The sequence below is a fragment of the Bicyclus anynana genome, chromosome 24, assembly GCF_947172395.1.
Source record: "Bicyclus anynana chromosome 24, ilBicAnyn1.1, whole genome shotgun sequence".
In the NCBI taxonomy this organism is placed as follows: domain Eukaryota; kingdom Metazoa; phylum Arthropoda; class Insecta; order Lepidoptera; family Nymphalidae; genus Bicyclus; species Bicyclus anynana.
The window spans coordinates 179,738-197,733 of record NC_069106.1 but is presented as its reverse complement, the minus strand read 5'-3'; the positions used below and the strand labels follow the sequence as shown (position 1 = coordinate 197,733).

The 17,996-nt window shown below is 40.3% G+C and overlaps 2 protein-coding genes across 2 annotated transcripts in view; one reads left to right on the top strand and one right to left on the bottom strand.

The window, feature by feature from the left end:
- The window catches only part of LOC112049553 (complexin), a 322,195-nt gene extending 318,645 nt beyond the window's left edge, over positions 1 to 3,550 (bottom strand). The window contains exon 1 of the mRNA XM_052889153.1: positions 3,424 to 3,550. The gene's annotated coding sequence lies outside the window, so the exon portion shown is untranslated. The remainder of the gene's footprint in view (positions 1 to 3,423) is intronic.
- A 4,122-nt stretch (positions 3,551 to 7,672) lies between these two features.
- On the top strand, positions 7,673 to 17,732 carry LOC112050157 (ankyrin repeat domain-containing protein 17-like). The gene is made up of 8 exons (XM_052888870.1): positions 7,673 to 7,870; positions 10,083 to 10,279; positions 11,105 to 11,217; positions 12,275 to 12,365; positions 13,061 to 13,209; positions 13,823 to 13,961; positions 14,913 to 15,033; positions 16,788 to 17,732. The coding sequence occupies exons 1-8, from the start codon at positions 7,683 to 7,685 to the stop codon at positions 16,909 to 16,911; spliced, it is 1,122 nt and encodes a 373-aa protein (XP_052744830.1). The 5' UTR covers positions 7,673 to 7,682; the 3' UTR covers positions 16,912 to 17,732.
- Positions 17,733 to 17,996: the final 264 nt, after the last annotated feature.

The following is a 17,996-nucleotide window of genomic DNA, read 5'->3' as shown; positions in this document are numbered from 1 at the left end:
TTAAAGTGTATACTTTTGTTTCTTTTTAAAAAGTTCCTTCAAAGACGGGTAAAATAGCAAGAGATACAAGTTAAATATGAACTGAGTCCACGTTGTTCTTTCATTTAGAACTTTCAGTGAAAGAGCAACAACAAACTTGGCCATCTAACTGCAGTAACTTGCGGCAACTTGCGGCAACTTGCGGCAACTTGCCGCCAGATGTTATGAGTAACCTCTCATACACACCCGCTACGTGTCGGTCGTCTGAAAAGAACTTGTCAGGAATTTAATACATTACTAACTAGCGGACGTCCGTGACTTTGTCCGCGAGAAAATTAGAACTTTTTTTAATCTTTCAAAGACGCGTATTAAGCAATGAGTGTTTTATCATATCTCTAAGAGATCAGACAGCGTTATCAACGGATCCTCTCTTACTAGACTGTTACTGGACAGGGGACTTAATTTTTTCTGAATCATTGTCATATATCAATTTACACAAAATCTTGACAAATTAAATACTTAAACAATTTATTGATAAAAATGGTATGAAAATTCATTTAGTAAGTAATCTTTAAGTTATTCATGGACAGTGAAAACGCCTGAAGGTTCTCAGGAGATATCAAATCTACAATGTTCAATTGCGTAATCATTTTCATAATTCAAAAATTATAGAGCCACATAATATGTATCTTGAGGAATTGAGCATGCTCCGGATTAGGAATGAAACGTACGTAGGGTAATCTGCATATGCGGAGACTACTATATAATAAATCTATTGTTCTCAAAATCACAAATCTAAATAAATATTTATTCATATCGAGTAGACTTAGTTTACAAGCACTTTTGACAACTTTGACTATTAGTAAATACTCTACCACTGGTTCGAAAGGCAGCTTCTGCTGAGAAGAGCTGTCAATAAACTGAACAGTTGCTCAATTCACAATAATTAAAATAGTTAAAATTTCTGTGTGAAGGTGGAAGCTGATTGAACGGCCTCTAAGCATCTTTGTCATTAAGAAATTTATCAATTTGTATAGTAACCTCAACCGAAGCCTCGATTTAGTAAAATTGTTTTTGAATGTATGCATCAGAATATTTTAAATCAAATATCAACATGAGTAACAATGATAAAACAAAAAGAAAATACCTAATCTAAAAGTCTTTATTTGCCAAAAATAAATACACTATTAATTAATAATTATATATTTAAGACAACACACAGACAGCACAGCTAAGCTAACACAGTAGCACAATATGTGCAACTTAAAAACAATTAAGATAAACGAGGGTGATAAGATTAATCTTATTATATCCATTGTAGAAGCATCTGATCATAAAGTTACGGCAATTGTACAAAATGCAGCAATTTCTCTATTTTAATGTTTCATTTACGTAACAAGACAAATGCTACTGCAATAAAGAAGATGGGAAAATTAAAAAAATAAGAGCAGTAACTTGGAAGAAGATAGATTATGACAGGACAATATGGTAAATTCTGTAAGAGATGAGAGAGATGATACGTGACATAATAAAACACTGATAATATTTAACTGAAACATAATCGGTAATCTATATAACTTAAATTATGAAGTATGAAGTACTTGTCAGAAATAAAGGCTATTTACACAAATGTCGGTAACTTCATCTCAAGTTAACTGGTAACTTGAAATTGGCTTGAAAGCATTTAATACTGTTAAGAAAAGTTAAATGTCTGTAGGAATAGTTTAAGGATCTACCGTTCGCCTGGTAGCCAGAGGTCAGATGTATTAGAATTATTTATTGTTAGTAATAATTGATGAATCAAGCAGACGGCCCATCTGATGGTAAGTGGTAACCATTGCCTATAAACAGGATAACATTTCGCAGGGCTTGCACGGCACACCATACAAATTCCACAAAGTGCCATCCTGTCCATCGATCAGAGGTGTAGGTAAACCTCATGTGCCTGTAACTACACCAGCAGCCATAACCTTTAGATTGGAACACAACAATGCTGCTTGGCGGCAGTAGTAAACAGTACTAGGTACTTCCCCAAATTAGCCCTATCACAAGTGCTCTATTACAAATTGATTTGTTTCTGATGGCCTCCGCATCACTTACCATCAGGTGAGTCAGGTGTAGTCAAGGACTAACTTGTAAAGAATAAAACAATTTCAATTAGGCTTAGTTTACAAGCACTTGTGAAACGTCAAGTTACCTATATCCATCTTGATTTAATGGTGGTAATTAAAGTCAAAAAAATAAAATTAAAGTTTCGAAATCGAAAGGGATGTGGATTTTCAGCCTACTTCTAAAAAAGTTAGCCCGCTTCCATCTTAGATTGCATCACCACTTACCATCAGGTGAGATTGTTGTCAAGGGCTAACTTGTAAAAAATTAAAAATTACCTAGTGCTTCCTTTAATAATATAGGGAAATCTTCAAATCAGAGCCTTACTATACCTGGCGGTAATTAGTCTCGTCTTCTCGGACGAGCCCTGCTGCTAAAGCACTCCTACTAATGTAGTTGTAGAGTTACAAGCCTATAATAACATTGGCAATTCTTCAGAGAGGAACTTGGCTGCGTAAACGAGCAAGGCGGTGGTATCTCCTAGGATGAGCTCTAACACAAAGACTCCTACAACTATATTAACCCACGGCATCGTCAACTACGTCAAAATCGTTGTTCAAGTTTATGTAACAATGTAACAAAATGAAAGAAGGTGACAGCTTGAGGTTATCAGAAGCGGGATCTCGCGCGTTTTCGCGGCGCTCATACATCACACAGAAAATGGGCTATTATGTCAAATTATGTTATAAATGTCAGGAAAAATGTGCCGCGGCAATTTAAGACTTAATTGTCGTAGGAAAAGTTGAAAAATGCCGTTTATAAAACCGCAAAGAAACGAAATGGGAACAATAAACGTGTCAGAAGACACCTCAGCGTTCTATTTACAAGATTAGCTCCTTCTGTGTGTAACTTGTAATTTAATTATGATAACTGTAACTATTATGTCATTCGATCTACCGAGCGATTAATTCTCAAATGTTTTTGTGCAAAACTGCGTCTTAAATTAACTTATTAGTAAAAAAAACTAATTATATTGTTTTACATCTACGATTAATGTGCTAAATCGTTCTTTTTACTATATTTAACCTTTAAAGAGACTCTATCTTCATCTTACTGTCTAATTGGATTATGGAAACACTTTAGTAGCTCATAATATACATACTGACACACAAAATAACAAGTAGTAGTTAATAATTAATCTCAAAGTGTTATATTTAGAAGAAAATCCTTCATCCGTGACAAATATTGACAGAATGAATAAATATTCAGTGTTGATAATAAGAATGGCACGGACTGCAGTCGGAAACACTTTAAAAAGTGACTCATTGTTTTTCTTTGTAGTTTTAATCGATATAGAGAGATTAAGTAGCATTATATAATTGGATCTAGACTTACCGGGAGCGGAGAAAGGTGTACAGTGTTAGTGGGAGACGCGGTCGAATGGTTAGGTTAGTTCGAGTAACGCGGTGACGTAAGCCCAACGCACGTGTGACCCGTCCGAAGGCCGGGCGCCGACTGGCTGCGTCGATCGATACGGCAGCCATTGCTGCGTTGCGTTCCGTTTACAGCGATTCCAAATTCAAACATTATTTTCGTGCGCGGGTTTATTTTTCTTTTGCTTATTTGCAAAATTGGGTCAATTTATCGGAATTTCAGTAACTCAATCTGCCTTATTTGTTCACAAAAATCATTTCATATTTCATTTTTGCTAATAACCGCCGTAATTGAAGTTTATTATCTACGTGTCCGTCTCGACCCAAAATTTAAACATACCTAATATATTTTTTTAAGTTAATGAGGTCAATTATTGGCATTTAAATGGCCAATGTATTTATTTTCATCGCGCATTTCCAGTGTAATCTAGCTAATAAATAAATGTAGAAGTTCTACTCGGAATAAGGAATTAAGGTGAATTTAACTTTCACGCGAATTTAAGTAGCAACTGCTAGTGGATTGTTAGCCGTTAGTTTCTAACTTATATTTAAATCCCGGGAAAGTTGTTATAATTCAAAAGTTACGTATGAGATATATTCATTTAAATAATATTACCTTGTTTTAAATATCGTTTCAACGTTTCGATCGAATTATTTATATCTAGTAGGTAATGTTGAGTTTATTATTCTTCGAAAAGGTTCTCCATTTTCCAAAAAAAATTAAATATTTGGTGGTGTTGCACCTGCACAAATGACAAAGATGTTTGTAGTCACTAGATTGACTTTCATATCCATTTTATTTATGTTAATAAATATTGTAATTAATAAATAATATTTTAATACAGCAACTATTTATCGTATTACTAGCTTTCAAATTTTCAAATTCTGCTTCTCAGCAGAATTTGTCTTCTTATCTAGTGGTAGAGTACAAATAGTCAAAATTGTCGTTTCTAAAGTGCTTGTATACCTACTACTAATATTATGCTATTACTTGAAATAAACGGTTTCAAAATTAAACCGTTAAAATCTGACTTGAAGAGCATGGTAAGACGCAGTCATTCATCATCGTTATTAAAACCCATATTCGGCTCTCTGTTGAGCACGAGTAGCCTCTCGAAATTAGAAGGCTTGGGCTATTGAGTCCAACACGCTATCTTAATGGCATTGGCAGACTTCACACACGTAGAGAGTTCAGAAAATTCTCAGGTGTGCAGGTTTCCTCGCGATGTTTTTCCTTCATCGTTTGAGACACGTGATATTTAATTTCTTAAAATGCACACAACTGAAAAGTCGGAGGTGCATGCTCCGGACTGTATTCAAACGCCTTCCGAATCGAAGGCTGAGGTCTATCCACTGAACTATCGCGGCTCTGGTAACATAGGCACTAATTGGAAATTAGTTCTGATAAGCAGAAACCAATTAAAGGTAATTCGTCGGTAATATTATGATTATTAATTGGCCGGCAACATCGATTTCGAACTTTATCATTAATACCCCAACGCTGGGCACGGGTTCTTTGCCTTCAGTAGTAGGATTTATAGCTATGACAACCATGTCAACATTATTAGTCCAGTTATTTTAGGTTTCATCTGGGGAAAAATTCCTAGTGAGCTGAATTTTTGTATACACCTTTATTACGGCGTTATTATGAAGTTGTGAAAAATCGACATCGATATCGTGCCGGCTAAAAAAATTACAGAGGTCAAAAGGTCACGAAAATCAGTTTTTTGCAAATATTTCGCGACCTATTGCTCGGACGTCAATAGAGGTCATTATAAAAATTGTTCCTCATAAAATTGTCTACAAAAATTTTTCTTATAGTTTTTCTGTAAAATTAACGGATTTCCGATCATAGCGCTGAGAAAGCGACTATATTGTGACGATGCACTCGTTTCCTCACCACCTTCGAGGTAGAATGCAAGGCGCGTTTTTTACATGGTTTCCCCCGTAGGCATAATCCATGATATATAATGAAAGTTTATTTTAATTAACAATTAATATTTTTTTATCAAAATTTTGAAAAATACCGAAAAAAATAAATTTTTGCGAATAATTTTTTTTTATTCATTGTCAATATTTTCAGCTTCACTATCGTTATTGGCTACTGACAAAATGTCAAGTGGAGTTATTTCTTGATTTAAATCTACATCTTCATCATTTTCATCATTCGTTGACTCGGCGTTTAAGCATGACTGGCCGCGGCAATGCCCACAAACTTTTGAGCATCTCAATCCAATTTTTTTGCATCCACATTTGCCGCCACAACCTTTTGTACAATTACAAAAGATTGTATTCAGTAGTTCATCGGGTGCTGGTGGTAATAAAGTCATTATTGGATGCAGCTTTTCATTTTTTAACTCCCAACCCCACTGTTCTGGATCGATGTCTCTTCCTAGCCAGGTTTGTATTTGGTAATATGCTCGAAAAATATGCTGTTGAGCTGAAGAAGTAGGTGGTAATGAAGGAAATTTTACAGCTGTACTTTGTCTTGTTAATTTAGCAAAGCTGTAGCTTTTATCTGTAATTATCAATTGAATTTTCTGATTTTGGAACACCGTATACAGCTAGTAGAAAATGTATTCCAGTATTGACAATGACATCTCGAGAGCAATTTTCTTGTTGGAATATTTCTGTACAATTGTTTATATCGGGTCTTTTTTCAAACATCTTCATGACTTTCAATTTTCCTTTCCCAAAAAGTGCTGAAGTTGTATCGCATCCGGTCATGGCATGCAGAAACAGAATATTTTTTTTGCAATGTGGATACTTGTTGAGGCTATCAGTCGAGTATATTTTTGTTTCAGCATTGTTTTTTCCTGGTTTTTTGAAAAAAATTGATGTAGATTGATCAAGTATTTGAGTGCGTGCTATGAGTATACTCAGTCTGACTGGCAGTAGCAGGTATAAAGGGACGGGTCTCGGAACAATGAAATACGAAACATCTGCCATTGAAGGTCATTAGAATGAGATATAGTACGTCTTACTAAAAACCTAAACCCCAATACGATAAATATATCTTTCTGGAAACATCTAAATGTAAAATAAAAGATTTAGAGACATTTACAAACATTACTAACAATACCGTATGTGAGTGCCGCTTTCTCAGCACTATGATCGAAAAACCGTTAATTTTACAGAAAAACTATAAGCACATTTTTTGTAGATAATTTTATGAGGAACAATTTTTATAATGACCTCTATTGACGTCCGAGCAATAGGTCGCGAAATATTTGCAAAAAAACTGATTTTCGTGACCTTTTGACCTCTGTAATTTTTTTAGCCGGCACGATATCGATGTCGATTTTTCACAACTTCATAATAACGCCGTAATAAAGGTGTATACAAAAATTCAGCTCACTAGGAATTTTTCCCCAGATTGGGGTATAAAATGCCTAAAATTACTGGACTATATCGTGTAAGACTATTTGACAAATGCTATCCATGATAATAATGATGTCAGTGATCAATGATGATAATAATATAAATAAAAAAAAACATGAGGGCTCGAAGTCAAAACTGCATCATACGAAACACACTAACCATTTAACCAATGAGGTAGTTTTAAAAATTGCATATTCCCAAATCATCTCGACCAGGAATCGATCCCAGAAGTTTTCTTTTATAAACTTGCAACACAGCTAAACATTTGTAACTTGGTTATGATATTGATCCAACAAACAACGCTTGCTATAATTTTACACAACTTGCAACAGTTGTGAGATTGAGCTCACAACTGTAGAGTCTCCAGCAGTAACTAGAAGTTATCCCACGCGTGGGCTAGTGTGAATTAGTGATACTGTGCACTTTGTCATCAGGCGTGAGAGGATCTCTCCAGTAGTGTTTGTTTGGACGCTAATGTCAGGAAATACTGGTTCGAATACCAAACTTATATTTGTATTATAATCATCATCATCTTCATTACCAGGCCTATGTCCACAGCTGGACATAGGCCTCTTGCATAGACTTCCAAATATCACTATCATAAGCCGCCTGCATCCAACGGCTCCCTGCAACCCACTTGATGTCCTCAAGGTCGACCAACACTCCGTTTTCCGGTGAGGGTATATCATATCAGCAGTCTTGGGAGCCCAATGTCCATCGGTTCTTCGAACTATGTGCCCTGCCCATTGCCACTTCAGCTTCGTGTTATGACTCATTATTTGAATGGTACACCTAGATACATAACACCCTGCTTGTGCTGCACCAGGTGCTGTTCACCAGATGAGTCTCCAGCAGCACCTGGTGCACAAGTTCTCCAGCTGGAAGCCGCCGCCCCCTGCGGTGGAAGGGAGGAGCAGTGGTGACGTCACCCTCTCCTTCTCTGCCGGCGTGTACAGCTGCCTGACGGACCGCCTCCTGTACAGAGTGGAGAAGAAGGAGAAGATTCCTCCATGGGTTCTTGTCTATAGGTAACTCTACTTCATCATTATAAGCCTACTTTAACGGCCTACTACACGGCCAGGCCTCAATTCTATATGGAGCTTAGACCCACCATGTTGCTTCAACACAGGTTTGCGACCCTATTACCTTACCTCTTTTTTAGGTTTAGGGGTTTGAAAAGTAAATGGTTCTCGAATCTACTGAACATGCACATAAAATTTCATAAGAATTGGTCAAGCCGCTTCGGGAGTATAAGGAAACAAATATTGTGATACGAGAATTTTATATATAAGATATACCCAATATATCCGTTCCTCTCCACGTACTCGGACAAGACTGTGTTAGGAGAAGGTACGACAGTAGTACTACAGCGGGTGGGGGTCGAACCACCACTTCTCGATGATGTTCAGCCCCTTTACCACTGAGCTATTGAGGCTTCGAAACTATGACGTAAACGTAATCGCCGGCTAAAGCTAGTAGTGCACACAAAGGGTCCAATAACAATTAATATAATTTATGGCGCACATCGCGTCGCATTATTCAGCTTGGCTCTTAATTAATTGACTAATTAATGCTGTCGACGGACGCATGGACGCATGTACGGTTGGACGCTGTAAAGGTGACGTCATACAGGTGCGTCCAACTTGCATCTTGTCTAGTTCCAGTTCACATCTTGCCCGATAAAAAAATACACTCGTTAGACTCGAGAAATAGACACGTCGCCACTAAGATATCTTTATACAGAAACAACAAGCACGTAGTTAGTTGTTAGTACGATAATCCCTTTTTTTTTTCGTGTTGAGTAATTGTCGATGACTCCATGAGGGACCACTACGGTGTCACCGGGGTTTGGGCGAGCACAGAAGCATCGCCTGATGACACTCGACGGCTGAAAGTAAGACAAGGCGGAACGACTCTCTAAGGGCGTCTCCTATGAGACTCTGACGTTAGACATCGGGGACCTCGTCGGGGGTTCGCCGGCGAAGACGCTGTGTAGCTTGTGTTTGTGTTGGCTGGGAGGAGGAGGAGGAGGAATCGAGTCTGGATCGCAAAGGACGTTTTTGGGACGCCTCTGATTACAGTTGGCGTTAAGATTGGGAGTGTAGTTCCACTAGTTGGTTGGGATGGGTGGCAGCTCTATCGAAATTTTGCTAATGACGGTCTCTGTGGAGGAGTGTCACCGTTATCACGGTGCGTCTTCAAATACCTTCATTACACTTGCGTTTTATACAATTTGTATCGTCATCATTAGCAGCCTACGGCCCACTACAGGGCATACTGAACGGAGAGGGGATATGGCGCTGACATCCATCACGCTGATTCAGTGTGGGTTTTTAAACTCAATAACAAACATTGAGAACTGTCATGTGGTCCGTGCGGTGTCCGCTAGCACGTACTACGGCTGGTAGGTATTCTACCTACCGACAGGTAACAGCCGCGGTACGTGATTGTGTTATTAACGAGCTAATTCCCTCGTCGTTACGGGCTTCACGCTGTAAATGCAGTATAACTAAATGATTGCACGCTAATTCTATGATTTTCTGCAGCTAAATAGTTTCAATGTGATATTTTGTTGATAACTCTATCAATAATTCAAGAGCAAATAATAACTAATAACCCAGTGGATATGACCTCTGCTTTCGATTCGGCGAGCGTCCGGTTCGGGGCATGCACCTCGAACTTTTCAGTTATGCAAATTTTAAGAAAAACCGATTAATTAAAAATTGTACCACGCACCAGAATGTCTTAACACTGTTGTAGTGTCCGACGCCTCAACTACACGGACAAGACAAGACTAAAACTCATGTAGCAGAAACATCAAACGCCACACTGTCATGTTTTGGCATAATCGTGAAAAAGGTGCTGGCATTGTGCTGCATGAACCACCAAATGCTGGAGTGTACAGCACTGACTTTCAGCTGATTATTATAACGTATCTCGAACGGTCAAGGCCGGTCTACAACAATATGGACCTGGTCTACTCAGAGTCGAGCTTTCATCGGAATTGGCGCACCAGTGGCATAAAAGGCGTCGTGATTCTGAGTGGTGCCAGCGAAGGGTCCGCGGGAGACGGTGGAAAATAGTCGTTTTAGGACGTTTCAGCCCCAGAAGTGGAAGTGTGCGAAAATTATTGGGACAAGAACGCAGAAAAAACAATTTGTGAGAAAGGCCTACGTTCAACAGTGGACGAATACAGGCTGTTAATTGTATCTAGAGGACATAATCAACATTTGATTCTAGCGGAGGCAAAACCACAAAAAGAATAGACAACCTAGCGCCGTGCCACCCGCACCGCTTCCGTCTGCAGCTCGTCGTCAGGCCCAGCGCCGTCTCCGGGCTGGCGGACACCCTGGCGCAGCGCTGCGGGGGAGAGCAGGCGGCGCGCGAGCTGCTGGCAGACGGAGACGAGAGCCAGGGTGGAGAAGAGAGGAGGACAGGTGAATGATGTAGAGGCACAATTTGATGGCCGATTGGAGCACTGGATTGTGAACTCAGTGCACCAATCGGCCTCTGCGATTGGTGCACTGCCTCTTGTCTATAGTAAACTAGTCAACGCCCCGCGGTTTCACCTGCGTAGTTACCGTTCCCGTGAGAATACGAGGATAAAATATAGCCTATGTCACTCACAAACGTAGCATTTTATTAGTAACGGAATTTTCAAAACCAGCTCAGTAGATCCAGAGATTACCCCAACTATGACAAACTTTACCTCTATACAATATTAGTACTCGTAATATAAATACTGTAAAATTACAGAAGTCTAGCATAAATTTTGTGGTTTATAACCTTATGTTCCCATTAAAACAGTATACTTAATCAAAGGCCTAATTATCAGTATCCGCACTCGAGTTGTAGACTAAAATAAATAAAGTAATATTAAAGAGTACGATGTCATTTTCCCCGGAGCAAAAGTCCGCGGCTCTGCCAATATTAGTTTCCGATAGTTCCAGTTCGGATATCGATTCCAATCGAATAATTGGATCGGTAGTGAGGCAATAAATCATTTCGGTCCATTACCTACCAATCAGGCGAGTGGGGTCAAGGTTTGCTCAATAAATTAACAGCTATCGGCGCACTGATGTACACGACCTAGGTATACTTACCTAAGCGGCTACTTAGTCTGGGATTGCATTCATAACCAACATACAGTAAATATTGACTAGCGAATGATGATGTTAGAATTCTATTCATTTAACTTAAGATCTTATTATGGAATAGGGAATTAAGTCTCACTGATTAACATACAACATATGAAGCTACAGACACACCGTGGCTGCAGTCGCAGTGGTCGGACGAGACTTGGACCAGCACGGAGTCGGACGGCACGGCGGCCGCGTGCTTCTGCATGGCGGTGCGCTGTGGATACCTCAAGCAGGTAACATACAACATATGAAGCTACAGACACACCGTGGCTGCAGTCGCAGTGGTCGGACGAGACGTGGACCAGCACGGAGTCGGACGGCACGGCGGCCGCGTGCTTCTGCATGGCGGTGCGCTGTGGATACCTCAAGCAGGTAACATACAACATATGAAGCTACAGACACACCGTGGCTGCAGTCGCAGTGGTCGGACGAGACGTGGACCAGCACGGAGTCGGACGGCACGGCGGCCGCGTGCTTCTGCATGGCGGTGCGCTGTGGATACCTCAAGCAGGTAACATACAACATATGAAGCTACAGACACACCGTGGCTGCAGTCGCAGTGGTCGGACGAGACGTGGACCAGCACGGAGTCGGACGGCACGGCGGCCGCGTGCTTCTGCATGGCGGTGCGCTGTGGATACCTCAAGCAGGTAACATACAACATATGAAGCTACAGACACACCGTGGCTGCAGTCGCAGTGGTCGGACGAGACGTAGACCAGCACGGAGTCGGACGGCACGGCGGCCGCGTGCTTCTGCATGGCGGTGCGCTGTGGATACCTCAAGCAGGTAACATACAACATATGAAGCTACAGACACACCGTGGCTGCAGTCGCAGTGGTCGGACGAGACGTGGACCAGCACGGAGTCGGACGGCACGGCGGCCGCGTGCTTCTGCATGGCGGTGCGCTGTGGATACCTCAAGCAGGTAACATACAACATATGAAGCTACAGACACACCGTGGCTGCAGTCGCAGTGGTCGGACGAGACGTGGACCAGCACGGAGTCGGTTTATTCGCCTCATTGGTGATGATGCACCTATTCTGTCACAATTACAAAGCATTGATCGGCTTCTAGTTACCTGTCTGTTTCATTGGATATATTTCGGATATTTACGGATGTGCTGAGGACTTCTTTGACAACTCCCTCCTTCTCTTTATGAGTGCGAGACACAAGACATTCATCCTTAAGTTGTCGATGTCCCTAGGACTCGTTCTAAACATTTTGCGTCTTCTTTTCTCATACGAGCTAGCTTCTTAATACTCATAATGCTTTTTGACAAACGTCAGGTGCAGCAAATGCTAGAAGAGCGTCCGCAGCTGCTGTCCGTCATCAACTACAGCAATGGGTACACGCCGCTCGCCACCGCCGCAAGAAAAGGTACCACCACACTGCACATTACAGCCCACCAATGCATCCAACCACAAGCTAGAGATACTAGGCCCTTATCATCATTATTAACAGCTTATCGACATCAACTGCTGTAAACAAACAAAACTAACATAGGACTCTTGTATCCACATCCAAACACCACGTTCTCGAGCCGCCTGTTACCCGTTTGATGACAAGCGAAGTTGTCGGTAATCGTGTTATCTAATTGCAGTGATTTCCCTCCTCAGGCACAGAATAATATTTGTTCTGAACGAAAACTTTCGCTCGTCTCGCTGTCAAGCGTAAAGAAAATACTTAACGAAGAAGGGCAGTCTGACGTTGTAATTAAGTTCCATTCCGGTCCGGGGCATGCAACTTTTAGTTATGTTCATTTTAAGAAATAAAATATCAGTGTCTAGAACAGTGATGAAAAAATATCGTGTAGAAAACTACACACCTACAATTTTTCTTAATTCTCTACGTGTGTAAGTCTGCCAATGCGTATTAGCCTAACCCCTCTAATTCTGAGAGAAGACAGTGAGCCGAATGTGAGTTGAAAAAGATGATGATGATTCAGCCAGCCAACCCGCATTGGACAATCGTAATCTATGCTCTATATCCCCTCTCCTGTAAGGAGGGGTGATATAGAGCAGGAGACCTAATGGGCCGTTAAAAAAGGTTGACAATGACGATGACTCCCCCAGGTGACGTCAACATGGTGCGGTACCTGGTGGGCGCGGGCGCAGAGCTGGAGCAGCGCTCGTCAGCTGGGCAGACGCCGCTGCAGCTGGCCGTGCTGTGCGGACACACCGCGGTGGCTGACCTGCTGCTGGAGAAGGGCGCTGACTTCCAGGTCCCACACACATACTACTAAATTGCCTGGCGTAATTGGAAATACATTTCAAGTATCTGCTCTACTTTATCATTGTTATTAACCTATTTAACAGCTCACTTAATATTAATTTAAATTCTAAAATAGCTCACTTCATTTTAACAGACCGTCTTTTTCATAGGAGTAAGAAGTTGGTACTTAAAATCACTATTCTGTCCCAATTAATATTTGTGTAATTGTCATAATTAGATGATAAAGATTGGGACCGTATTCTTAGGCAAGGAGCTGTCACACATCCAGCTTTCCAAATCTGTAATATTGCTATTGAAAATTTCTCACAAAAATAAAAGCAATTTTACATAGACTCCGATATAGAAGATCTGAAGCCACATAGGCGCAGGACTGAATCACTCGCTGGGGTTTCCAGTAAGGCCAGTTCTAAATTCGGCCGTGGCTAGTTACCACCCTACTGGCAAAACGTACCGCGATAAAACGTATAGCGATTTAGCGTTCATGACCCGTAGAAACCGGCAGAGGTATGAGTACAATAGGTGTATGTTGCGCTGCAGCATACAGTGTGCACGCTGTCACAGTATTCTTTCTTTTTATGTCGGATATTGCTTGTGTATGTCAGGCGCGCGACCTCAACCAGCTGCGCGTGGAGCACTACGCGGTGGACTCGTGCGCACCGGACGTGCTCCGGCTCGTGCTGGACCGCGGCGGGGACGTGCACGTGCGCGACAGCAACGGCTGGACGCCGCTCTTCAGAGCTGGTGGGGGGTGCTTCACTAATAACCGACCAACGCGAGTCGAACTCGCGAAGAAAGGGTTCCGTACCACTATAGATAAACTCTGGCAATAATATCACGTTTTTTGTACGAGAGTCCCTTATACATTTATTTTAGGTTGTTAAAGCGCCAACAGAAATAGTTACATCATCTGTAAAAATTTCTTTTGTCTAACTATCACACGAAATACAGCCTTGTAACAGACAGACAGCGGAGTCCTAGTAATAGTCCCATTCTTTAGATACAGAATCCCTAAAAAATGTTCCTAATTTAACGTTAACATGGACAGACATCTTGGTCTTACGACTTGAGGCCTGTGTCTAATAAGTCCATTTTTATCCATCCTGACTCAAACCTATTTGATAGCAGGGACGAACACCATAGCGTTTCATGGATTCACCGTGTGAGTGACGGATCCTCTGGCAGAGAGAAAATGCCAAAGCAGATCTCTAGACTTATGGCCCGGGTGTCGTTTAGAAGGCGTTTGGTATCGTGTGTGAACACTCACCTATAACGCTTGTTTATTACGAGTATAATAGAAAAGTACTACCATTCGTTAGCCTACTTAAAACTAGCGAGAAAGTTCTAGGCTCCCTAATACTTACTTCTAGAAGCAGGCAAAATAATAGTTTAGCTTGATCATATTATAATGCAGATAATGGCTCTTGCTTATAACGACCACAGAACAACAGAACAGACAAAACTAAAGCGGAAGTTTTATCTCTAATTTCCGTGATATGAGTAACAGTAAGCCCTAGAGTTCAAAACTTGCGTTACATTAACTAAAGAATAAAAGTCGCAAAAAGACAATGATATGAAATTCAGAGAAGGTGTTTTAACTGATTTCAATAAAATTTTTAGATATTATGAAGTTCTATATATTATAAGCCTGGTCTGTAGTTCAATTGCTAATGATACTTTTTCCAATTATTGTAGTGTGCCAAGGAGCGAAGAGTGAAGTGATCGAGGAGCTGGTGCGACGCGGCAGCGACGTGGAGGCGACGGACCGGCGACAGCTGACCGTCGGCGCCGTCGCCAAGCTGCTCAAAGACCGACAGTGAGTTAATGATTATCATGTACTTCTTCTCTGTAAATACAATGCCTAGGTCGTTCGGAGGCTCATCAACTATATCAAAATACCACCAATGCAGTTTACCGCTGAAAATGTGGCAATTGTACATAATAGGTAGTGCAAGGTAGATCATATCTATCATAGTATGTTACTTTTAGTGTTACGAATAAATAAATTAATGAAAATCATGATTGATTATTAATTATTGATCCAGACCTAGAAATTCCCTTGTTAAGTTTTTCTTTTAATTGAACTTTTTTCAGTTTTTCAATTACACATTTTGGGTTATTGCAAAAAAGATGTCGCGCGTTTTTAATTGTTTTCTGTTTTTACTTGAAAATATGAGTAAACTTTAGATTTTTTTTTTAACTCTAGACTTAGATGTAAATCCTAGCGTAGCTACTTGTTATCTATACTAATATTATAAAGAGGTAAAGTTTGTAAGTTTGTAAGTTTGTCACATTTTTTAAATGGGGTAATCTTCGGAACTACTGGTCCGATTTTAAAAATTCTTTCACCAGTAGAATGCTACATTATCAGGGAGTGCTATAGGCTATATTTTATATAGGTATCATATATACTAGCCGAGTTATCACAGTTTTTGTCATACAGGTCGGACCGAAAATCCTCTTAAACAGACTTATTCGCATGCGCTGCCTTAACTATTGTGTAAAATTGAAATTAATGTATGGAAACTTTATGTATCTTTAAAAGTTCTACTAAAAAGTCCGCGACACCATATATCTATCTTCTATATATTAGCAGATATAGTACCTTTTGTGTTTTAAAAATTATTAATTTTATATACTTAGGTTTACGTCATTATTTATACAACTAAACTTTAATCCTTATTAAAATAAATTATTTAATAATCACAAGGATATTATGGAGATAAGATTTGCCCTTTACAGTATGTTAATTACTTAAATAGTTTCGGAGATAATACAAAATATCTAAAAGACGCAGAAATTCCGCTATATGACGCCCGGCGCTTTCATTTACGTAGTTCCCGTTTCCGTGTGAATATGGGGATCAAACATAGCCTATGACACTCGCAAATAACGTAGCTTTCTATTGGTAAAACAATTTTCCAAATCGGTCCAGTAGATCCAGAGATTACCTCCTACAACCACACGAACTTTACCTCTTTATATTATTAGCATAGAAGTCTCTATTTCTCTTGGTCATACCACCACTCTCGAAGGACTGGACCGATTTTGCTAAGGGTAGGAGTCAGATAGAGAAGTTACAGGGTAGGGTAGGGTACGGGTAGGGAAGCGTAGGGGTAGTGGTAGGGTAGGGGTAGAGGTAGGGTAGTGGTAGGGTCGAGGTACGGGTAGGATAGGGAAGTGGTAGGGTAGGGGTAGGATAGGCGTGAGATAGGGGTACGGGTGGGATAGGGGTAAGAAAGGGATAGGGTACGGGGAGGGTAGGGGTAGGATGGGGGTAGGGGTAGGAAGGGGGTAGGGTGTAGGTAAGGTAGGGGTAGGTTTGGGGTAGGGTAGGGGTAGGGTGGAGGTAGGGGTAAGGTAGGGTAGGGTAGGGGTAGGGTAGATGTAGGGGTTGGGTAGGGTAGGGTTGGGGTAGTGGTAGGTTAGGGGTAGGGTAGGGTAGGGGCAGTAGTAAAGTTGACATCGAAATTTACGCGGACGAAGTCGCGGGCGTCCGCTAGTATTATGTATAACACTTTTTTTGTGGCTAACTAGACAATTATAATATGAATAAATGAGTGTGTGCAGAGGGCGGCGCCGCGAGTCCGTGCTGCGAGCCGTGGACGGGCAGTACCAGCACGAAAAGGTGATCGCCAACTTCACGCGCCTCACCAAGAAGATCTCCAACTTCAACAACCTGTTCAAGCATTAGCTGCTCACGACGGAGATAAGGACAACCATCCACATCTAGATCCAGAAGTAAAAGTAATAACACCAAGTTTTATTTAAAATATTCATCAAAACCTCGCACTTCAGTATGGTCTTATCGATTTTGAGATGCTTTACTATAGGTACGAACCAGCGTCAGTTTTCAAAAATAAAAAACATCAGTGCATTTGCTCAACTTTGATAGAATAATTATTTTAAACGGTACAGTGAATTGTAGCCAACAGACCTGAAATAGTACTACTCGATCGGTCAGTTTGTTGTGCAATAGTTGTTGAAATTTTCTTAATCCAATATGACAATAATCTTGTGAAAGCATAAAAGGATAAAGTATCAAAATAGTTGAACCTTGCTCACGAGATTACCACCACTCGTTTCAGTCAATGTTCTAATAGCGAAAAGCTTCTACTAAGACCTCGACCAAGATTCGCTTAACTGTTGGATACTGAAAAGTGCTTATTGTGAAAAGATTATAATATTCGTTGTGATGACAATAATTATTGTAAATGATGATTATTTTAAAATGAAAACGAGATTCTTACGCATGTAACTAGCTTTCTAGATCTATAGTGTAGTAACTGCAAATAGATAAAATTGACGTTTTAAAAAACTCATTGCTGTAAGCCTAATTGAAATAAACGAATTTGACTCTACAACAAATCTTTTAAAAAAAGTACAAATCATATCCGATATGATTATGGCTGGCTCATTTCTTGCCTCAGTGATCAGCCTGGTTGTTCAACCCGAAAATCCAACCAGTACCACTATTCCACATGGGCATGATTTGTATGGCTAAGGATAAGATAAGATAAGGATATACAAATAAATTTATTTGATAATAAATAAATAAAAAGCGAGTATGTTTTAGACCTCACAAATGAACTAAAACTTTTTACCTCTCCCGCTCAACATCATCAGTTTACTCCCCAAATCAAGCGTCAATAAAATTATCTTGGCGTTCCATATCATTGTAACTTAAAACCAACAACAGCACTCTAGCGATATTTTTTTGTAAATAAATAATAATTTACCTACCCAGAGATAAGTCAAAATTTTAGGAAACAAAAGGTA

What these genes read in the sequence shown, in the direction of transcription:
- LOC112050157 (XM_052888870.1), top strand. Translation starts at nt 7,683, where the DNA reads ATGAGTCTCCAGCAGCACCTGGTGCACAAGTTCTCCAGCTGGAAGCCG. An exon ending in CCATGGGTTCTTGTCTATAG is followed by an intron (nt 7,871 to 10,082) that starts GTAACTCTACTT and finishes ATTTGATTCTAG; the next exon opens with CGGAGGCAAAACCACAAAAA. An exon ending in CGCCACCGCCGCAAGAAAAG is followed by an intron (nt 12,366 to 13,060) that starts GTACCACCACAC and finishes TGACTCCCCCAG; the next exon opens with GTGACGTCAACATGGTGCGG.